The sequence below is a fragment of the Stegostoma tigrinum genome, chromosome 3 (genome assembly GCF_030684315.1).
Source record: "Stegostoma tigrinum isolate sSteTig4 chromosome 3, sSteTig4.hap1, whole genome shotgun sequence".
Classification (NCBI taxonomy): Eukaryota; Metazoa; Chordata; class Chondrichthyes; order Orectolobiformes; family Stegostomatidae; genus Stegostoma; species Stegostoma tigrinum.
The window spans coordinates 65,995,189-66,019,308 of NC_081356.1; the positions used below are offsets into that span (position 1 = coordinate 65,995,189).

At 40.4% G+C, this 24,120-nt stretch overlaps 1 protein-coding gene across 3 annotated transcripts in view; it reads right to left on the reverse strand.

The window, feature by feature from the left end:
- Positions 1 to 24,120, reverse strand: part of pcsk5b (proprotein convertase subtilisin/kexin type 5b) — a 374,824-nt gene that overhangs the window by 220,171 nt on the left and 130,533 nt on the right. For all 3 annotated transcript variants that reach the window (XM_059644647.1, XM_048526886.2, XM_048526885.2), the window contains exons 8-9: positions 17,150 to 17,362; positions 12,255 to 12,355 (exon numbers count right to left, since the gene is read on the reverse strand). In XM_059644647.1, coding sequence (XP_059500630.1) covers positions 12,255 to 12,355; positions 17,150 to 17,362 — 314 coding nt within the window. The remainder of the gene's footprint in view (positions 1 to 12,254; positions 12,356 to 17,149; positions 17,363 to 24,120) is intronic.

Genomic DNA, 24,120 nt, shown 5'->3' on the forward strand with positions numbered 1-24,120 from the left:
TTTTGTGCCAGTGGTTAGTGGAGGCAAGCAGAGCACCTCTATCCTGAACCAATCAAAAATAAATGACGTTTAAAACAGCTATGAAAAAGAGTTGTATGCAAAACGGGTAACCAACGTTGAAATCCTCAGAACAGCAGTAGTGCATATAAGTCCTTGCGCATGTTCCAGCCGTCAGTCAGATTACAATGACCTGTAACGCAACTCCCCAGATATACATTTTTTCCACGTTCCAATACTCTTATTGAACTTACTTTATGACATTGAATAGTTATAATTTGAAATTTCAAATCCACTGACATAAAACCACAAATTCCAAAATAGAGCAGCAAGAAGCCTTAGTAAAAGTGAACTTGATGGGAATCGGGGAAGGAATCTCCATTGGTTGGAGTCTTGCTGAACAGAAAGGAAGATAATTGTGGTTGTTACAGATCAATCATCTCAGTCACAAGACATCACTTGCAAGTGAGAGGAAACTCTATGGTGGGTTGACATCTACATTTGCAAAGCAGGAAGTCAGGGTAGGTGCTTTTAAAGCAAGTTGTCTAGGAATGTTATTGCACACCCCTGGAGTGGGTGTGATTTGAACATGGGCCTTCTGGCTCAGGGGTATTCAAGTCAAAACACCCAACTTTGTGGGGGTCCAACTATCAGCAAGACTGTTCATTTCTTCCACCAATGACACACATCCTGTACTATCTACAGGATACACTCCAGCATTTCACCAAGGCTTCTTGGACACCACCTTCCAAAGCTGTGACCTCAAACACATCTACCTAACCCACCAAAGACTGCAATGAACTCCTGCTCCTATATTCGATGTTTCCATGTAACAACTTCTTCACCTGCTGAGCCTGTGAAATTCTCTGCCACAGAAAACAGTTGAGGCCAATACAATTTTGAGAAGGAGTTAGAAATAATTCTTAGGGCTAAAGGGATCATAAGGATATGGGAGAAAGCAGGAATGAGGTATTGAATTGGACGATAAGCCATGATTGTATTAGCGGAGCAGGTTCAAACAGCCAAATGGCCTACTCCTGCCCTTATTTTCTATGTTTCAATATTCTTTCACTATCACTGGGTTAGATTCCTGTAAATACATTCTTAACAGCACAGTGCATGTACCTAACCCACCAAAGACTGCAGTGAACTCCTGCTCCTATCTTCGATGTTTCCATGTAACAACAGATTGTGTGCTGGTTTTCTGATATAGGACATCCTGGTCCAAGTGTGATCAGGGCCAGTGGCGTTACCCAATTCCATGAGACAGTTTGGCTGATTGGAAACTTTAAATTCACTTTTTAAAAAAATTCCAGTCCGCATCCTTTCCATGAACCGCCTAAAGTTAGGCACCCAGTCAATTGTCAGAAAAATACCCAAAGCGTCCAACTGATAAGAATGGCAAAGATTCTTATCATATGAACACCAGGATAAGATCACGCTTAAACACAGAGATGAAACATCTTGACTGATAAGCCTTTTACACCGAATTCTTTTAAGATTGAGAGAATAAGGGAGAGATGAAAAGAATATCGAGATAAAATGAAACACCTTTCCTGGTAAAAGAATCCTTCAAAGTTTTAAGACTGAATGAATAAAGGAGAAATGAAAAGGAGGATGAAACATAAACAAATTCACTAGGTAAAAGCTCAAATTCATAAATGAACTTCTATGCAGTAACTGAAGAATAATGTTAAATGATAACATGCAAGTGAGAGGAAACTCTATGGTGGGTTGGCATCTACATTTGCAAAGCAGGAAGTCAAAATAACATTAAAAATCCCTTTCACTGAAACCTTATAAGTATCAGTCACTCTTGGATAATACTCTCAAAAGTCCTCTTCTCCCACCAGCGGAGGACAGCTTGCTAAGCTGGGCAAATGTTGATGGATGTTCTATTCCTAAGATGCTGTTGGATATTTTATTATTACTTGTTCTTAGACATTCTTGACTTGTTATTAGATTTGATAACGCATCTGTTGATAGCTTTTCGGATCTGAATTAGAAAATAAAATGCGGATACTCTGCCAGTTGAGGATGGAACGGTATTCATTCCAAATTTATCCACTTAGAGTGTATTACTCATTAATTTCAGTTAATCAAATTGTAAAATTAGTAAATCATCCCATTTATATGTTTCTGTTACAGCGATAACTTTTTCAGGGAGCTTCTCCTATGGGATGCACTATCTAAATCTTAAAAACTCAAAGTTAAGCATTTGTGGAATTAGTTAACTTGAACTCAGCAAAACAAACTCAGCAAAATACTCCTGATCTAAGTTAGTTGTAACTAAGAGTTAAAAGCCAGTAATTAAAGTGGAGAGGGCATTAAACTTGGAATAAATACCATTCCATTCTCAGAACTGGCAGAGTATCCACGTTTTATTTTCTAATTCGGATCCTAAAAAATGTCACAACGTGCCTATCCCCCATCCCTATCCCCAACCTAACCCCCTACTTGCATTCACCTTCACTGGCTCCATCCCCACCTCCTAGACCTGTCTGACTGCTCTCCACCCATCTTCTCCTTTATCCATCTTCCATCTGCCTCCTCTTCCTCTCCCTATTTATTTCAGAATCCCCTTCCACTTCTCCATTTCTGAAGAAGAGTCCAGACCTGAAACATCAGTTTTCCTGCTCCTCTGATGCTGTTTGGCCTGTAGTGTTCAACCGGCTCTACACCCTGTTATGTCATAACTTGTATATTAAATAAAGTAGAAGGCAAAGAGGACAGACATTTATTTAAAAATAAATACACCAGTCTTGACCGAACCTTGATTTGCTTAGAATTAGACAATCAAACGAGCCAGACAACTACAGTATGATTCAGTGCTTCGTACTAGTAAAAGAAATCCATACATCAATAAGTTCTCCCAATATACTTTATTTAATACAGTACATACATATACCTAATGTATACGTATTTCTTTTTCAAATAAAACAGATAGATGTTAAACAAACTGCTGGAACACAGAGTCGGCCAGACTGGAACTAATTTCCTATTCCTTAATGATGTGCATACATGAAGTGCAAAACAAGGAATGCACTTCAAAGTACAACTATAGGAATAAAGTTGTTGGAACGCAAGTCTTTCACAGGCTGAATAAAAAATGAAGTACAATTATTATACATTTAGCTGTGACAGGCTACTAGTGAGCTGAAACACATTTGGTTTCATATCTTTTAAATCATTGTTCCACTTTCACTAGCTTCTTGTCTATCTTTGTTGTTATTCTTCCGGGTGGCTGTAATAGGAAGTTGCAGTTCTGGTTGCTAAGGAACACCAATGGACACACTGAAATTGTGTAAACAAGTCCTTTCTAAAAACAAAATCATGTTAGATAGGGGTCATTTGTGTTTCCAGCTGTATTTAGATGTGAGCAGCTGCATTGAAACAGTTGACAACACCAACAGTCAGCACTGAATGGGTCAAATACAGCCTCAGAAGAGAAGAGTTTCCTAGGACACAGTCAGAATTAAAAAGAGGTCACGTTCTGCACGAGTGTATCCTGTGAAATGTCACAATACCAAACTCTTTACCAAGCTCGTCATCGCTTGAACTTTGTACAAAAAGCCACCAGCTCCTCACAATGCATTTTAACATAGGCTGCTTCTGTAAATGCTGTCCTCTGAGCAGAATCATGTGCAGGTGTCCCCCGTACATGGCTAATGTATCACTTAATCTCATCATATTGACAGAAAATATGAGTTGATAATTTTACCATCTGCATGAGGAGAGAAATTCTCACAAAATAATGTGTACACGGCTGAGCAACAATTTGCCAAAGACCAAAACATTAGAAGGGCCAAATACAAAAGTAATTTATGGAGCTACAATCTACAGATCTATGCCGGAGTCACTGGCCTCCACTGTTGCATGCCATTAAATTCATTTGTAAGATCTCTAGCTGTTGATTACACCAACAGGCCCAAGAAACTGAGAAGGCTTACTTTTATTCTTTTGATTTTGTATCACAACATACAATTATGGCTGCCCCACCACAACAGACAGGCCACAACAACCTGACACATAAAAAAGGACCAGATTACACTGTTCATACACGCAAATCTTTACGATTTCAGGAAAAAGGTGAGGATGCTGTTTAAAAATGCAAACGACACCCATCATATCCAAAACTGAGCTAGGGAGTACAAATGCAAAACTGTGTAGTGGAGTGAAGGTAAACTAATGAATAGTAAGTGCAAGTGCAAAGCACTGATATCTGGGCATTAACTTATATTATATAGCATATGTCATTACAATTTATCATATGACATGAAAAAGCATCATACATAATAAATCAAGCAAGTCCCCAGTAAGCCCCAATCCATACACTACAATTTTTGTTTCAAATCTTCACAAATGTTATTCAAACTATAATCAACCATGATCATATTGAATGGCAGAGCAAGCTCAAGGGGCAAATGACTTACATGGCCTGCTACTACTTCCTACGTTTCTCTGTTTTTAAGATTGACCATCTAGGCTCGGCTGGCATCACATCCACAAAAATTCACATCCTCCACCATTGATGTTCAGTAGCAGCAATGTGTGCTATTTACAAAACGCACTGCAAAAATTCAATGCTCCTTAGATAGCACCTTCTAAATCCCTGATGACTTGTTTGCTGGTGTTCCACAGCAACTAGTGCTGGGATCCCTGTTGTTTATAAATGATTTGGAGAAGAATGGAGGTGGTCTAATTAGTAAGTTTGCAGATGACACAAAGACTGCGGGGAGCTATAGATAGAGAGGAACATTGCCAGTAGATACAGCAAGATATAGGTAGACTGGAGAAATGGCAGATGGAATTTAATCCAGGCAAACGCAAAATGGTGGATTTTGGAAGGTCTAATACAGGAAGAAAGTAGTATGGTAAATGGTGGCATCCTTAGAAGCATTAACATATAGAAGGATATAGGCATATAGATCCACAGTTCCCTGAAAGTAGCTATACAAGTATTTAAGATGGTCTCAGTGGCCTATGGCATGGTTGCTTTCATTGGTCAGTGCATTAAGTATAAAAATTGGCAAGACATATTGCAGTTGTAGAGAACTTTAGTTAGGCTACATTTGGAATACTGCATACAGTTCTGGTTGCCACACTACAAGGAAAATGTGGAGGCCTTGCAGAGGGTATAGAAAGAGGTTTACCAGGATGTTGCTTAGTTTGGAGAGTTTTAGGTGTGAGCAGAGATTGGACAAACTTGGCTTATCATCACTTCTTGAATTGAGGGATGGCCTGATAGAAGTTTTGAAAATTATGGAAGGCATAGATAGTTGGAATCTTTTTCCCAGGGTAGAAATTCAATTACTAGGGGATACAGATTCAAGGTAACAGTGGAAAGTTTAAAAGATGTGAGAGGTAAATTTATTTGACCCCCCCCCCCCCCCCCCCGCAACACACACACACACACACAGAGAGTGTTAAGTGCTTGGAACACGGTGGCAAGGGAGCTGGCTGTAGTAGTTAAAATATGAATGCCAGTTTATTGTATCATGTCAATACATGTCCTGGTTTGAACCTTATGATTCATGAGGTCAAAATAACTTGTGTGACTTGAATTCTGGGTTTGACAAGGGGAGGGATGTAACCTTGCAATACTGCAAAGTTTTAGATTACAGTAGTGAGTTCCAGGGTTTGCAATAAAGAACCTTTTTTTTTGACACTGCTACTGCCAACAAATTCCTCACTTTGAAAGGTCGACTGGGTGCTCTTGCCAAACTCAGATACTGACTTTGAAGCAAACAACTTTACTTGCACAAGCTGGTTAACAAAACAGTAAAACACCATGACAATGTAATATCTGTTTCTTGATATATCCCAAGAAGATAGATATATTTTCTCAAATTAGATTCCAAATAGAATTCTGTTAACTCGAAATAATTGGTTTCTTTGGCCTAACGGCCAAAGGTTTTAAAGAAAAATAGGCTGAATCGCTTGTCTGGTGAGGTATATTGCTGACTAAAAGCTAATGGTGGATTACAAATATAAATACTCTAAGAACCACCTTAAAGTAAAATTGAAGCATGACAAAGAGTATATTTTCAGAGAGAAATTTGTTTCACCCTGCCTCAGTCTGAGAAACGTCAAAAGTCACTGTAAAACGCTGGGGCCCATCTGATTTGTGGCTACATGTATCATATCTATTCCCATGAATAGACAGTATTTAACAGATACCAAAGAACAAATAGCTAGCTATCAATAAAGAACCAAAAACTTTGAACTGAACAAGATGAAGTATTTTGAATAATAAGCTCTGTGATCCTTTTCACTAACTCACATCTGACTCTAGCAACATTAATGAAAGGGAAAAATATTTAGTACTGAGAAAAGGGGCACTTCTACTAAAGTAAAGAAGCTGCTAATGACACTAATTTGTAGGTGCATGAGGACATTATTAACCAGAATTTGATACTGAACCACTTCAGGATATATTAGTACAAAGAGACCATACGAGGAGGAATACAGCATTGGAGAGATTTAAGAAGGGAATTCTAGATTTTATGTTGAAGCAGTTGAAATCACATCTACCAATGAAAAAGTTATAAAAACCTGGGAGTACAAGGAGCTGCAACTGAAGGTTACAGATCTTGGAGGGTTAACGGGATTGAGAATGTTACAAAGGTGGGAAGCAAAAAGCAAATTAATTTATTTCATTTCAAAAAAGAATAAAGCATTGGTTATTTGGGAGATAAAGTAGCTCATTGGGCACAGGATTGATTGGTGAATGGGATTTAGTTTTTAAATATTCATCTGTGGGTCACAAAGAGGCGGTGATTAGCTACCAAATGGAGTTGCTGCAGGTTAGGTCATAGAGGGTTGAACCATATTGCTGTTAGATCAGGTCCAGGATTGTAATCCAGTGACAGAGAAGAAACAGCACTATATTACGTTGTCAAGGTGGTCCATGACCCAAAGCGGAAATTGAAGGTGATGGTGTATCTATGACACCAGTTTGTTCTGTTAGGAAGTATAGTTTAGTCAAAAGACGACCATGTACAAGCTGTGACAATGCATCTTACAGTTGTAACACAATGCTGCCAAGATGCACCAGTGTGGAAAGAGTGCATTTATAAAATACCAAGTGCGTTTTGTCCCGAGTGGTGTTAAGCCTCAATGGTTGGTGGAGCTGCACAGATCCAGGCATCTATAAAGCACTCCTAATTTGTAATGTATTGATATTAGACAGACTTTGGAGTGTTCAAGAGTTATTTGTCTTACCAGACTTACCAGCCTCAACCCTGCCCTTGTAGCCACACACTTATGTGACTGCTGTAACTGAGTGTTTAGCACCACAAACATCCCACTATCGCAACAGCCCCTCCTCTCCTTCCACACTTAGACCATGACTAAAATGAAGTATGCAACTTGGTGGCCTGGATGGAGCCCAACCTAAACAGCAATGAGCAAAATATTAATGAGCAGGGGCTGCGTGATGCCACTGTTGATAGCACCTTCCAGCACTTTGATGATTGAGAATAGACTGATGGGAAAGCAATAGTTCAAGTTAGATTTGTTCTGCGTTTTGTGGACAGGATATACCTGAGCAATTTTCAAATTGTTGAGTGAACGCTTGTATTGCAGATGTATTGGACCAATTTGGTTAGAGGTACAGCTACTTAAACCGCACAGAAACACACACTTCAGTCCAACTCGTCCACGTGAGCCAGGTTTCCTAAACTGAACCAGACCCACGGGCCTGCATTTGGCCCATATCTCTTCAAATGTTTCCTATTCTTGACCCTGTCCAAATATCTTTTTAGATGTAACTGTACTCACCTCTACCACATCCACTGGCTGTTCATACAACGTACGCACCACCTCCTGTGTGTCAGCAACTTGCCCCTCAGGTCTTTTTAAAATCTTTCCCTTCTCACGTTAAACCTATGCCCTTGAGTTTTGCATTCCCTTATACTAGGCAAAAGATCTTGGCTATTCAACTTATCCAAGCCCCTCACAATTTTACAAACCGTGATGGTCAACCCTCAGTCTCCAACAACTCCAGGGAAAGAGGTTTCAACCTATCCAGCCTCACCTTATGACTCAAACTCTCCGGTCTCAGTAACATCTTTGTAAATCTGCACCTTTCCAGTTTAATAATATCCTTCCCATAGCAGGGCACCAGAATTGAATGCTGAATTCCAATTGTGGCCTCAACAATGCCTTGAACAGCCATGACATGATGTTCCACTCCTGCGCTCAATGCTCTGACCAATGAAGGCTGTGTGTGAAACACTTCCTTTATTATCTGGTCTATCTGTCACGGCACTTTCAACAAACTATGTACCTGTGCCTCTAGGACTCTGTTTAACAACCCTCCCCAGGGCCCTACCATTAACTGCACAAGTGCTACCCTGGTTTGCTTTACCAAAATGCAAAACCTCACATTTATTTAAATTAAACTCCATCTGCCACTCCTCAGCTCATTGGTCCACTCAATCAAAATGTCATAGTACTCTGACATAATCTTCTTCACTGTCCACTACATCACCAATTTTGGTGACATCTGCAAACGTACGAACCATGCCTCCCATATTCTCATCCAAATTGTTTATATAAATGACAAAGAACAGAAGATCGACCACAAAAGTCTCTGGCAATATAACTGGACTATTACTGAGCCCATTAATTTGGTTTGATGCACATTAGGATACAAGGTTTTGAACTCTTTAAAATCATTTTTTAATATAAAGAAAAATGACTGTACCATCAAGCAGTCATGCTGAACGAACATATGGTGGTATAAATAAGTGCATGCAACAGCATGTAGAAAAGCTGGGAGGTAATGTAACAAGGGAACACAAACAAAGCAGACTGGATAACTAGTTACAGAGGAACTTCAGAGCGCATGTCTACAGATCCCAGAAAGTTTACTGGACAGGAACATAAGGTGGTCAAAAGGATCTACAGGATACTTACCTTATTCATTGAGGTAGAGAATATGAAAGCTGAGAGGTTATTTTGAAACTGCAGGAAACATTGATCAGGCTACAGCTAGAGTACGGCATTCAATTCTTGTATATGCACAATAGGAAAGATGTGATTACATTGAGGGTACAGAAAGAATTTCCAAAGTGTTGACTGGACTGGAGATTTTTAGTTCACAGAGGAAAGATTATTTATAGGGTAGTGTTTTCTTCTTTCGATAAAGGAGGACAAAGGGACAGCTAACTGAAGTACACAAAATTATAGATAACAAAGTGTAGAGCTGGAAGAACACAGCAGACCAAGCAGCAACTTAGGAGCACAAAAGCTGATGTTTTGGGCCCAGACCCTTAAACAGAAAAGGGGGAGGGGGAGAGGGCTCTGAAATAAATAGGGAGAGAGGGGGAGGCAGATCAATGATGGATAGAGGAGAAGATAGGTGGAGAGGAGACAGACAAGTTAAAGTGGCGGGGATGGAGCCAATAGAGGTGAGTGTAGGTGGGGAGGGAGGGAGGGGATAGGTCAGTCTGGGGAGGACGGACTGGTCAAGGGGGCGGACAAGGTTAGTAGGAAGGAAATGGGGGTGCAGCTTGAGGTGGGAGGCGGGAATAGGTTAGAGGAAGAACAGGTTAGGGAGGTGGGGACGAGCTGGGCTGGTTTTTACGATGCAGTAGGGGGAGGGGAGATTTTGAAGCTAGTGAAATCCACATTGATACCATTGGGCAGCAGGCTTCCCAAGCGGAATATGAGTTGCTTTCCTGCAGTCTACAGGTGGCATCATTATGGTGCTGCAGGAGGCCCAGGATGGACATGTCATCTAAGGAATGGGAGGGGGTGTTGAAATGGTTCACGACTGGGAGGTGCAGTTGTTTATAGCAATTTCCGGTCTCCGTGACTCCCCTGTCCGCTCCACACTCCCCTCCAACCCCACTACACCCGGCACTTTCCCCTGCAACCGCAGGAAGTGCTACACCTGCCCCCATACCTCCTCCCTCGCCCCCATCCCAGGCCCCAAGAAGACTTCTCACATCAAGCAGATGTTCACCTGCACATCCGCCAATGTGATCTACTGCATCCGCTGTACCCATTGTAGCCTCTTCTACATTGGGGAAACTAGGCGCAGGCTTGGGGACGGCTTTGCAGAACACCTACGCTTGGTTCGCAATAAACAACTGCACCTCCCAGTCGCAAACCATTTCAACACCCCCTCCCATTTCTTAGATGACATGTCCATCCTGGGCCTCCTGCAGCACCATATTGATGCCACCTGTAGATTGCAAGAACAGCAACTCATATTCCGCTTGGGAACCCTGCTGCCCAATGGTATCAATGTGGATTTCACTAGCTTCAAAATCTCCCCTCCCCCTACTGCATCGCAAAAAACAGCCCAGCTCGTCCCCACCTCCCTAACCTGTTCTTCCTCTAACCTATCCCCTCCTCCCACCTCAAGCTGAACCCTCATTTCCTTCCTACTAACCACATCCTGCCCCCTTGACCTGTCCGTCCTTCCTGGACTGACCTATCCCCTCCCTCCCTCCCCACCTATACTCACCTCTATTGGCTCCATCCCCCCCTCTTTAACTTGTCTGTCTCCACTCCAGCCATCTTCTCCTCTATTCATCATAAATCCACCTCCCCCCCCTCCCTATTTATTTCAGAACCATCTCCCCCTCCCCTTTTTCCGAAGAAGGGTCTGGGCCCGAAACATCAGCTTTTGTGCTTCTAAGATGCTGCTTGGCCTGCTGTGTTCATCCAGCTCTACACTTTGTTATCTAGGATTCTCCAGCATCTGCAGTTCCCATTATCTCTGCAGAAAATTATAAACAGATTCGACACAATGGATTGGAAGGCCCTACTTCCCATGTGTTGGTAATCGATCACCATTGGGCATAGATCTAATGGAAGAGTCATTAAGTTCAGGAGGAGAATTTTTTTTATCCAGAGGATGGTGGGGAATCAGAACTCACTGCCTGAAAGACTGTCAGGTATCTTAAATATTTCAGTATATGCTTCATGTGCTGAAACCGCAAGGCTACAGAGCTAGAAAATGGAACTAGGCTGGATGGCTATTTATCAGTTGGCACTGAGATGATGGTCCAAGTAGCTTCATGTTGCAATTTTTTTCTTTAATCATTCTTTGATTATAAACAGAAAAAGTGATCTTCCACACAAAGTCCTTATAGCAGAGTCCTCTGGATGTGGAACAAATAATTGCGGTATTTGTTAGAGCAAATCAAACAAGAGGAAAAAGTACTTCTTCAATACAATCAAGTGGAAGTAGATTTCATGGCAATGGTTAAATAGACATGCAGAGGATAATAAACCCTTCGTCAAGAAACTTTAGAAATAAATTTTGAAACAAAATGGTAGGGTGGGAAGAGAGTGGAGCTTTAAAAAAAGTCTAGCCAAGAAACACAGGAGAATAATTAACATCATATTTCAGCTGGGGAAGGTGATGTCACCACTGTGCTCTTTTGGATTCTGAAGAGCATGCCTGCATAAATTACAGTGCTATTACAACCGTTACATAATCTGTACTGGATTCATGCACAAACAATTCACCTGCCAATAGTCCATCTCAGAACACATTTGCTTTTCTCATGTGCCAGCTAGAGTTCAAGCAGTGATTAAATCAGCACTTTTTCCCCCCAATTTAAAAGTGCATGACAACCCAGGTCAAAGAAAGGCTTCAAACAATTCAGCAGATAGGCCCATATTGCCAAACTCTACATGGACCCCAGTACCTCATGTGGAAAATCTTTCATTAAGACATTTAAAATAAGATTAAAATTTTTGTTTTTTTAGAAAAAGGTCTGAAGTAAACTTGATAAATCTAATGCTTTTTGAAGACAGCATCTTTCAATGAAGAGAGAATTAACTAACCATATGAGTCTATTCGTGAAATTTGGCTCCATTTACCTGTTGGTTTGGCTAGATGCCCAGTTGAACAAATAACTACACAGGTCTTGCTTGGTAAATGCATAAAAGCAAAAATAATCATTGGTGTATACATCAAGTTCCTTGTAGCTTTCAACTTTCTTCTGGTGTTGCTCTTCAGCAATGATTTAATTTTTTTTGGGGTGGAGTAGCCTCTCAATTAAATCAAATATATCCATGTGCTCAGCCACTTCCGCTCATCACGGCTCACAGCACAAATATATTAGCTTGAAAATATCTTAGGCATGACAAAAAAGTCCTTGTGAAAATCATTAAGATGCATGTGTTTAAAATTTATCTAATCAAATTAATTCAGTTCAGCTTGTCAGTTTTCATTAAGTTTATGGAGGAACCATTTAACAGAAGCTGTCTTGAAATGAATTAGAGCTTACTTTGCTTCCAGTGCCAGTGCAATAATCCCAGCAGCCATTGGTGCTGAAGCAGATGTTCCTGTGTGACTGTCAGTACAGCGCTGCCGGAGGTCAGTTGTGATCTGAAACATAACATCCACAATAACTTATTTAATGAAGCAAGTCCCTGTTCCAGTTTCTATGCCAGAAAATCTATAACTGCAGTAATTTAAATGATAATTCTGATCCAGTAGGTAGTACGGAAGCTTGGCGTTTTTGACATAGCCGAAAATCTATAAACAATTTTGGGTAACCAAACAACACAGCACCAAGTAGTAAGGTATGAATTTCCATACACAGCCCCCAACCAGATTTCATTGTAGTAATATAGCTGCTGTACAGGAGGGATATTGAAAAGAGGAACCATACTTGTAGAATTACTTTTACCAGAGAAGAGAAATTGACTGAAGCATAAGCAAATTTTCAATTTGTATTAACTACATAGTAGTGCTCAAAAGAGAGCGAAAGGAAGAAATAAAACAAATATACAAATTAAAAATATGGTAACCACAAATGTCACCTGTAAGAAACTTAATGGGGAATTGTTTACATTATTGTTACTGGTTTGATCTGGCCTGACATCTTTGTCCAAGCTTACACCTTACTCTCTTTCTGTACTTTTGATTTATCATTAACCCAGGAAAAAAAGATTAAAGTAATAGGTATAATGGCACATGCTTATGAAATAGGATTGCAATGTAAGAAAATTGAACATTTCTTAAATCTGAGGCAATGTTTCATTTTTCATTCCCACAAGGTGATGCATTTGCCATAAATACAATTGTGTTCTTAACAGATTAATTGCTAACTCTGCACTTTAGACTCAAGTGAACAGTAGCAAATTGGTTATATTTTAATTTTCAAATTAGCTACTCAAGGCACCAAGACTCATAGGACAGTACTGCCTTTATAACAGACATTTTCTTTTGACGTTATTAAAGATTATGCAAATTTACTGACATGGCACTGTTGGCTCTTTTCCTTGATCAATGAGAATTCTTTGGCAATGGTGCTTCTCCAATGGAGTTGCTGGGGAATTCAGGATTTTTGTGGAGCAGTAGCAAATGGTGAAGTTACAATGATATGTAACTTAGCAACCCCATCACATTCAATATTCTTCCTATAATGCTGCCACACTTAGCCCATTTTAACAATGAAAGTTTGACAATTTGCATCTGCTAATGGCAAACTTGACTGAACTATGTACAATAGAGGATTGGATGAATATGGACTCTAATGGATGAGGTCAATGAACCAGATAGCTACATTTGGTATTTAATACAGAAGCTGTTCTGTCAAACAGTGTCACCTAACAAGACAATACTCTCCACTGAATCATTGTTGGTTTCCCAGCAAACTTGCAAAGAACGATCATGGGATTGGGCCGAGCAGTTACAGATTTTGTTGACAACTAATTGCTCTGATAATAGGTTTACAGACAGTTTTGGATTGCTAAGTTTGTTTTTCGGTTCTCTCGCATGGCTTGAAGGGAAATGTTGCATTATAAAATTGAAAATGGCTTCAGCATGACAAAATCGACTTCACAGGGAATACTGCAGGAAACGAAATTTTTGACAGAGGTATCACTCAAGGTGAAGTCAGGTAGGCTAATTCCCTCTTCAGCTGCTACAGAACTAGAAAATCTAGAAAACTGTATGAATCAGCATGCTAACATTTCAGAAAGAGTGCACAGGTGATTAGCTGCAATGGCACCAGAAATATGCGATTTAAATTATGTGGAAAAATGTGAATTCTTCTTCTTATAGCAAACCAGGTTTTCGGGAGATTTAGTAGAAATATTTAAAATATTGAAAGATCTTGATTACATAGATGGAGATTGGGGAGGAGAGGTGGTGGGGGTGAGCAGGATTTGGTCAGTAATAGTTTCCACTGGGACCTAGAGCAGTAGCATTGATACTTTAGATAACTACAGCACTCCTGGATTAAGCAATAAAATAATTAGTCATAGTTTCATTTGCAATTACCATGAACATTTCAAACAAGACTAGTGGCCCTCTGGTGAGGTACTAGAAGAACTGTATCCAGTAGGTATCAATACATTTAGAAGAGATAATATAACATGCAAGTGGAGCAGAAAGAAAAGAGGGGTAGTAATAGCTATGCATTTTCAAGACGACAAGATCTGCAGAACACAAGATTAATGAAGAATTCAAGTTGCATGATCAGTCAATGGTGAGTACTTTGGAATTAATTGGCAAAAAAGCTCTCAAAAAGGGCCTTAAACGGGGCAAACATTTGAATACAAATTATTCAAATAATTATGGTCACTGCTTTTTGCACAGGTCTTTATAATCCTGCCTGATATGAAGAGAGAGCCCAGTTTAACATGTGTCCCACAGACTAAATTTCACAAAAGAAAGTCTCTCAATATATGCATGCTATTGGGGTTCACATTGTGACAAGGATGACATTCAAAGATGACATTCCAAATTAATTTTTACTGAATTATCGTTGCAGGGCCCAAGCCTAGTTCCTATTGAGATCAGCTCTAATAACCACATCAGAAATGTTCCAAAACAGCCAGCATATGCAGACCAAGCTCATTAGTAATAGCCTATTGGGATTCTCTCAAAATAGTCCCTGTTCAGGCCTGCCAAGTAATCTGCTAGGGTAGTAGAGGCTGAATCAGGTACAATTATGTACATTTGGGGAAAGGTTAAAATAAACACATGGAGTAGTAATAACAACTTTAAAATGGTCCTCATTGAGGACTGCCTGGTGGCTCAGTGAGTAAAGATATCAAATAAACAAGCCCCTAGAGGAAGAACATAGCTTTGATTTTCTAGTCATGCTGGGTTAATCTCTTCATGCCAAAATATGATATAAAGGCCCTATGGTTAGCTTCTGCACTCCTGGGTCAGGGGTTAAACATTGGCCAGGCTGATTTTGAATGCTGTCCCATAAAGTGGCCATTTTCCTCTCATCTCAAATATTATTATCATTAATGCATATAAGTGTTCAAAGAAAATGGAAGTAACTTTTTGTTTCAAAGCATTTCTTTCCCTAGGAAGTCTGTATGAGATTACTCTCCAATTTATGGAGACTTCAGGATAGCGTTAGAGGGTGAATAACCTGACACTTTTGTGCAAGCCTCACACATCAACATTGACCACTTGATTGCGATAGCGAAGGGTAACAATGGACATCAGAATTGTATCCAAGTAAGAAGTTAACGTCTTATGAGAAAACTGACTAAAAAAAAAATTTCACAGAAACAATTCAAAACAACTCAGCAAATACACTTGAGTTGGTTCTGGGTTCAACTATTAAGCTGTGTATTTTTGTCCCAATACAAGATGCAACTTGTCCAACTTCATTATGAATTCTTCTCTTGTATCCTTGCACAAAGGGATCTATAAATCTTGGTCATTTTGGAATAATTTTGAACCTTTGTAAATATCAGATTTCATATCCCCTGTTGTCACTGCCAATACCGAGCAGCTCGCTTTTGCATCATTGTTTGGAAATTGTTACTGCTTTCAAGAGGGAATTGGACAAGTATCTGAAGTGATAAAATTTGCAATGCTACATGGAATGGGAGGAGCAGTGAGACAAACTGAGTTTATCCTGCAAAGGGCCAACACTGTTTCAAAGGGTGAAAGGCCTTTCTGTACCAGCACAATCAAGTGCATCATTCATCTCCTTAAATTAACTTGTTGTGCAAAGCACTTTTAAGACACAAATGGGGCACTAACGTAATATTTAAATAAGCCTTTTCCAGTGATATAGGCTGCTGTCAGACTTCAAAAGAACAAAGACAGAGGTAAACATTGATTTGAAGCTTCTACAGGAAGGATATTATTAAATTGGAGAGGGTTCAGAAAAGATTTACCAGGATGTTGCTGGGACTGGAGGGTTTGAGTTATCAGAAGATACTGGATAGGCCGGGAATTTTTCTCGCTGGAGCCTAGAGTTGAAGGATGAGCTTATAAATGTTTATAAAATCATGAGGGGCGCAGATAATGTGAATATCCAAGGTCTTTTCTCTAGGGTAAGGGAGTTCAAAACCACATGGCATATTTTTAAGATGAGACGAGAAAAAGTTTTAACACAGCAACCTCTTCACACAGAGGGTGGTTCGTATGTGGAATGAACTGCCAGAGAAATCTACCACATTTAAAAGACATTTGGACAGGTTCACAAATAGGAAACATTTATGGGAATATAGGCCAAACACAGGCAAATAGGGCTAGTTTAGTTTGGGAAACGTGGTCGACGTGGATAAGTTTCCATGCTGTACAATGCTCTGACTCTATAACTATATTGCCTTTCATGTGATAACACCTCTGTTCCAATGTACTTGATAGGGCCAACGTGAAGCAAAAATTTGACACTGCAGCATTCAAGTCAATTAGGGAGAAAATCTAAAACCTGGTCAAAGAAACAAGTTTTAAGGAACGTCATAAAGGGGAGAAATAGTGGTAAAGGAGGTTAGGAAGTAAATTCCAGAATTTGAGGCGTGAAGGCAGTTGAAAACACAGCAAGCAATGGTGGGGTGATTAAAATTAGGGATGTTCAAGAGCCACATTTAGATAGCACTGCCAGCTAGGTTCACCTCTTGGTGCCCATAGCTTGTTATCAGATCGATGATGAAGCCCAATCCACAAAATGGACTGTGTTTCCTTCTGGTAAAAGTCAGGTGGCCAGTCAATATTTTTAGTCAGTTGTTTCATATCTAAAATATACCCCATACCTTGGGTGCATCTTATTCTGCAGGAATTACAACTAAAGCAAGACTACTTCCGACAGAATGTGGTTCAAGCTTCAAATCTATATCCAAACTTCCAAATGAGTACAGGTTTGAAAAATGTAAATAGGATGGACCGAGGGAAGGGTTGGAGAGAAAGAAAACTTACTATTTTTCTATCATAAGACTCTCCACTGCTATAAGTAGTAGCAAGGGTTGATGAACATTCCTCCAAGTACCAAGGCTTCTTCCCGCTCTCAGCCGTACTACTAATGGAGATTGTATAGATGCTATTGGTATAACCATCGCAGGAACAGTGATCTCGGCTGCGGCCACCATTACCAGATGCCCACACATATATGGAACCCAAACCTCCACGGCCCTATCAAAATAAAAACATTGTCACAAATTACATTTTTAGGCTGACTTATCAAGATAATCAAGTTTTCATGTAATGGCAGAACAAAGAGGACTATAATCTTTTCCTTATGACAATACTTTCACATTCAATTCAAGCAATCTTTGTTAAAAGAAATTTGCAACAAGAAATTATTTGCAACAAATACTTGGTCTTTCACTTTCCACATTTAAAATAATGGAGGTAAAATCAATGTAAAATTCTGTTGGTTTTAATTTCAATAATAAAGAACCTTGGTGACAAGTGTATGGGTTAAGATTAGATCAGATAGACATAGAAAAGCTGTTTCTATTGGCTGATGATACGAGGCCTGCAGCTCACAGATATAAGGTTTTGGGCAAAAGATGGCAGTGTGGGCAGTATGGAAGGACTTGCTTTTTAAAAATATCACAACCGATAATTATCTAGAAGTCGTTACCTAGAATGGTACTGGAAGAAAAGATTAAAATGATTGAGTAGTGAGGCAACACGTAATCCCATAGTTTTGGATAGGAGTGGAATGGAATTGGCTGGATTACTCTATACGGACTTGGTGTAGATGCAGCAGGCTGGATGCCCGCACTGCCACTGTGATCAAGAGCTGGGAAGATTCCAATCCTGCAGACCTACGGAGAGAATTGACGGCTTTATGAAATGAAAGTACAACGCCTGGTGTGTGGTGTGGGGGGCTGGGACATGGGAGAGTTTAGGCCCTAAAATTATTGAACTCAATTGAGTCTGGAGGGCTGTAGGGTCCCCAAGCAAAAAATGAGATGTTGCTCCTCCAGCTTGCACTGGGCTTCACTGGAACACTGTAGCAAGCCGGAGACAGAGACGTTGTGTTGCCTGCCACTTCAATGCACACCTTGCTCCCTGGTCAACATCTCTGACCCAAACCATTCCCTCCGGGACACCCTGGCCTACACGTCCTTCACCCCCAACACCTCCCCACAGCCCTATGGCACCTTCGCCTGTAACTGGCAAAGGTGCAACACCTGTCCATTTACCTCCTCCCTCCCCACTATCCAAGGGCCTAAACGTAACTTGCAGGTGAAGCAACACTTCATCTGCACTTCCAAGAATCTAGTCTACTGCATTCGCTGCTCACAATGTTATCTCCTCTACATTGGGGAAATGAGGTGAAGACTTGGCAACCACTTCGCAGAACATCCACGTTCTGCTTCCAAAAAAAAAAGACCCTGAAGTACTTGTTGCCTGCCACTTCAATGCACCGCATTGCTCCCTGGCCAACATCTCTGTCTCCAACTTGCTACAGTGTTCCAGTGAAGCCCAATGCAAGCTGGAGGAACAATATCTAATTTTCTGCTTGGGGGCCCTACAGCCCTCCGGACTCAATATTGAGTTCAATAATTTTAGGGCCTAAACTCCATGTCCCAGCCCCCCACCCCACATTCCAGACCTTGTTACCATATAGCCTGCCACTACACACCCACTGTGGTTAGTCACTAACAGTCCCATTAACAACTATTCACCCTCCCAGCCTGATCATTAGCAACTCCTTTGTCTGTCCAATTGTCTTTCTCTCTTTAAGCTCTATCCTTTCATTTACTCCCTACCCCACCCAGATCCCTATTTTCAACTGATGTTTTCCCAGCCACCATCAGTTCTGAGGAAGGGTCACCAAACCCAATATGTTAACTCTGTTTTCTCCTCCACAGATGCTTCCAGAACTGCTGTGCTTTTACAACAACTTTGTTTTTGTTATGACTGTGACAAATACTGCCTGATCTACTGAGGTTTACAGGCTTTTCAGATTTTAGATCAGGTAAAAAGATCAACAGCACATCTGTAGAGTAAAGACTTCATTGTGCAACATCAAATAGTGAGTGGGAAAAGGAAGCAACTGTTTGAAAGGGTTAGTATTGTGGAATGCATAAATGGTCTCCAGCAGAAGAACAACTTTGGATTTCAAAGGAGTAGGACCTAACTGAGGTCTCCTTCAGTCTCAGTAACAATGTCCAGAGTACCAACATAAAGTGCACCAAGTTGCTACCATCTATATCAAACTACATCTTGTTTAGAACAAGAGCTGCTTCTCTTTAGACCACAAGGTGGTTTTACTTTACAGCATTGAACAAGTGGCTCTTTAGGCCCACACCAAAAAGACGGTTTGGCAGCAAATGCACAAGATGGATCTTACGCCACAATGAGCTGTGGTGAGGGTTTATCTTACAGAGGAGTAAACACATTTTCAGCAACAATCCAACATTTAACAATGACTACAATGATTAATTTAACAAAGGGGGAATGCATCATATCGGAAAGGGAAAATATGAATCCATGACAAATAAATCTCAGCTTTTACAATATGCTCATGTAAGGCCATAACCAATTGATTTGAAGAAATCATTACAAAGACCAGCAAAAATGCTGTTTGCAAACATTTGCCAAGATGGATTTAAAATGCATTGATATTATTTACTGTCATGTTCATCATGAGAGCATTTGGTGTGAAGGTAGTCTTTGGTCATCAGGTAAATTTGTAAAATTAACGGCCACTGTTCAAGTATATTTTTGGATTTAAAAATGATTCATAATTGCAAGATTTACTTTTAATTCCTAACAGTAAATTATTTGCAATAAAGAAAAACTATTGCCACAAGTTTAAAGTTCACTGAAAGATAAGGATACACACAAGACAAGTAGATGGATGAAGACTGGGCTATCTGAATGAATACATTGTAGATGGAGCTTGGCAGAATTTTCCCATTCCTTAAAGTCTTTTTCTCTACCATCACTCCTACAGTAAATAAGCTTTGAAGGTTATAGGCATTAGAAAAACAAAATGAGGTCTGGCTGTTGGTCAAATACACATAATCCAATGATGCTGTAGCTGTTCTCTCTGGCAACTGAATCATTTGGAATGATTCGTGAATAATGGAACTGACACCCAATGCAGTAGGTGGTCGAGTTATTGGTTCTGATTTAAGGTACACCGACTTGGTGATGCCAGAGCAGTGTAAGTATTTTCATATCTGCTAATATTTCTGACAGCAAAGTGCTTATAGCTGTCACACTGTTGAAATGCTTTATTTTGCCCTGGCACCATTATCCTATGAAACACAAATGTGTGCATCAGCAAAGCTTGTAACAAAACAGTGATCTACACCTTCAACAGAGCAGGCACACTGACAGGCCCTCTCATGCCAAGTCAATGCAGACATGGCCTCCAGCTTATTCCCACATCAGCCACCTTGCCTAATGTGGCTATCCAGTGCAACTTAAATAGTTCTACTCTATGGCACTGCTAAGAAGAGCAATAATAGAATTTTGAAAACAAATTTTAAAGTTAATAAACAAATCTAATTACAAATTATTACATATTTTTACACAGTTCACTGAACTACAGCTCGTGCCCACACATTCTTTAAGTAAAGCAGATAACTTCAAGGCAGGATCTACTTTATTTCTGTTCTGGCTTGGAGGTTACAGGTGCAAAAGAAAATGAGGTCTGGCTGTTGCTCAAATATACATGATCAATGATTCACAAACCTCTACATTGCCTTTTTAAAGAAAAATAAATTCATTTAGTCAAAATTCATTTATTCAATATATTGAAAATATAATTCAAGATTGATGACGTCTGAGCATATTTTTATTAATAAATAAAACTCCTTCCACTCACACAGAAATTTACAGTGGAGGGAGGCTGTTCACTTAGCTCATTCTTACAGTAATGAGTGTCCCTCATTCAAAAAAATCAGGATCCACTTTTTAAAAAAATAATTCAAGGCTTTTCACTTTACTGCTCAACGCAGAAGACCACTTCATGTGACGTGTGTGAAGCATTTCCTGATATCAGTCCTAAAACTTTAGTTAGTTCGAACTCAAGTCCTCATGTCCAACTGTCATTTTGTTTTGTTTTCTGCACTGTTTTACTATGATGCAAGATTACTTTGCAAGATCACAGTCTTTCAATGTATCAAGTTTAATTTCTCCAATTTCTCCTTGCATCTTAGTTCTTTTCAGTAGAAGGATCAGCCCTTAGTACATGGCAAAATACTTTCCTCATGCAATTCAAGGTTTATCCTATCCGCCACTACTTTAAGCTCAAAAAATGGTCTCCATAATTGATCTTTACTAATTCTCTCTTTGAAAGTCTCTATTCATCAAATCATAGCAATTTATGCTATAACGCTAGGTGCTGGGGATATCTAAGAAGAATTAAATATTTTAAGGATCAAATGTTGATCAGACATACCAATTTTACTTAGCATGGAATAGAAAACTTGAGACATGAGAAGAGATTAAAGATTAATAAAACACATCCATCAGAATCCATTTAACACGTGGCAGAGATTTAAAAGACAAAAATCCAAAGATCATCTGCCGCTACCAGCGGCTAAAAAAGTTAAAATAATTGACTGCAGCCAGTCACTTTATCATAATTGATGCTCATTACTTATACAATATCATCCCTACTATTTCTAAGTCATTGGCGATCAAGAACACTTGTTACACAAGTCACAAATGCTTGATGTACAATAGTGATATACATCTTTAATACAATTACAGCCTGTCGCAGGCTCCCTGTTCTCTCAATTCTCAGAGTAAAGAATATGTATCTGAATTTGGCATTTGATTCCTTGGTGACTATCCTTTAATCAACGTCCCCTAGTTGTGATCTACACCACAAATGAAAACAGTCCTTGTATCTACTCTGTCAAGATCTGTTTCAAGGTGTTTACTAGGCCACCCTTTGGTCTTTTGTTTTCAAAAGAAGATAATTTCTTTCCATGCAGGGCGACAGCGTGGTTAACCAAGCATTTCCTATCCATAGTTTTAAAAACAAGGATATAGCACACAAAAATGAGGAATTTATTTTTGCAAATATAAAGCACTAGTTCAGCCTTGAGTATTGTGCCCAATTCTGGGCACAAAACTTTAGGAAGGATGTGTAGACATTAGAGGCTGTGCAGAAAAGATTCACAAGAATAGTTCCAGCAAGAACTTGAGTGACATGGATACATTGGAAAAGCTGGAGCTGATGTCCATGAAGAGGAGTATGCTGAAAGATTTGACAGAAGTGTTTAAAATTATGAGGGATTTGGACAGTGTGGATAAGAAGAAACTGACTCTATTGACAGAAGGCCTGAGAAGCAGAAGAGTTCAATTTAAAGTGACTGACAAAAGAAGCAATTTAAGGTTCTTGCGAAGATTTGAAGCTCAGATTGTGGATGAGGTTGTTGGCTTGCTTGCCAAGCTGGCTGGTTATTGTTTAGACATTTCATCACCAGGCAAGGTAACATTGTCAGTGCAGAGATAGTAAGAACTGCTGTTGCTGGACTCTGAGATAACAGTGTGGAGCTGGAGGAACACAGCAGGCCAGGCAGCATCAGAGGAGCAGGAAAGCTGATGTTTTGGCTCTGAAGAAGGGTCCAGAGCTGAAATGCCTACTTTCCTGCTCCTCTGATGCTGCCTGACCTGCTGTGTTCATCCAGTTCCACAGCTTATCATCAGTGCAGCCTCTGATGAAGCGATGTTGTTCTACTCCACTTGGAATGTACGTGATCTGGTCTGTTAAGTTGGGTTGTCTCATTTCCGGGTTTTTTTGCATGGATTTAGACATGCTGTCCAATTCCACATATTTGTTGATTGCGTTATGAATTGAAAACTAGGCTTCTAGGAACTCCTGTGCATGGCTGGGGCCAGGACTGTCATTGTCCTAGTTCAATTGAAGGCCATCAATTCACCTGAACTATCTCTAATACCTCCCTCCCCTTCCTGGACCTCTCTGTCTCCATCTCTGGTAACTGCCTCAACAGTGACAGCTATTTCAAGCCCACCCAACTCCTGCAGCTACTTAGACTACACCTCTCACCTGTCCTCCTGCAAGAATGCAATCCCCTACTCCCAATTCTTCCAACTCGGCCGCATCTGCTCCCAAGATGCAGTGCTCCACTCTTCGATATCCCAGATGACCTCCTATTTGAAGAACTGCAATGTCCCCACCCTCTGGTGATCAAAAATGCCCTCAACCGCATCTCTCGCATTTCCCGCACTTCTGTCCTCAAATCCCCTACCCCCAGCAAAATAAAGAGTCCCCTTGGTCCTCACATATCTCACCACCAACCTCCGCACCCAGTGTATCATTCTCCACCACTTCCATCATCTACAATCTGACCCCATAACTGAAGACATATTTCACTCCTCACCCCTGCCTTTCGTAGGGAACACTCAATCTGCGACTCTGTCATCTGCACCCCTTTAACCCTACCACAACCAGCACCATTCGCTGTAACTGCAGGATGTGCTACACCTTCCCCCTCACCTCCATTCAAGGCCCAAATCAAACCTTTCATACCAGACAGAGGTTCACCTGTACATCCGCCAACTTGGTCTACTGCATCCGCTGCTCCCGATGTGGCCTTCTCTACATCAGTGAGGCCAAGCGTAGACTCGGAGGCTGCTTTGTAGAGCATTTGCACTCTGTATGAAACTAACGACATCAACTTTGGTCGCCAACCCTTTTCACATTCCATCCCACTCGCTTGGTGGCATGTCCACCCTGAGCCTCCTCCGCTGCCACATAATCACCAAACACAAACTGGAGGAACAGCACCTCATATTCCACTTCGGAAGACTATAGCCCGATGGTGTAAACGTAGAATTCACCAGTTTTAAAATGCCCTCACCCCGGCCTCATCCCATATCCAACCCTCCCTCTCATCCCTGCCTCCTTGACCTAACAGAACCTGTCAATCTTCTCTCCCAACTGTCTG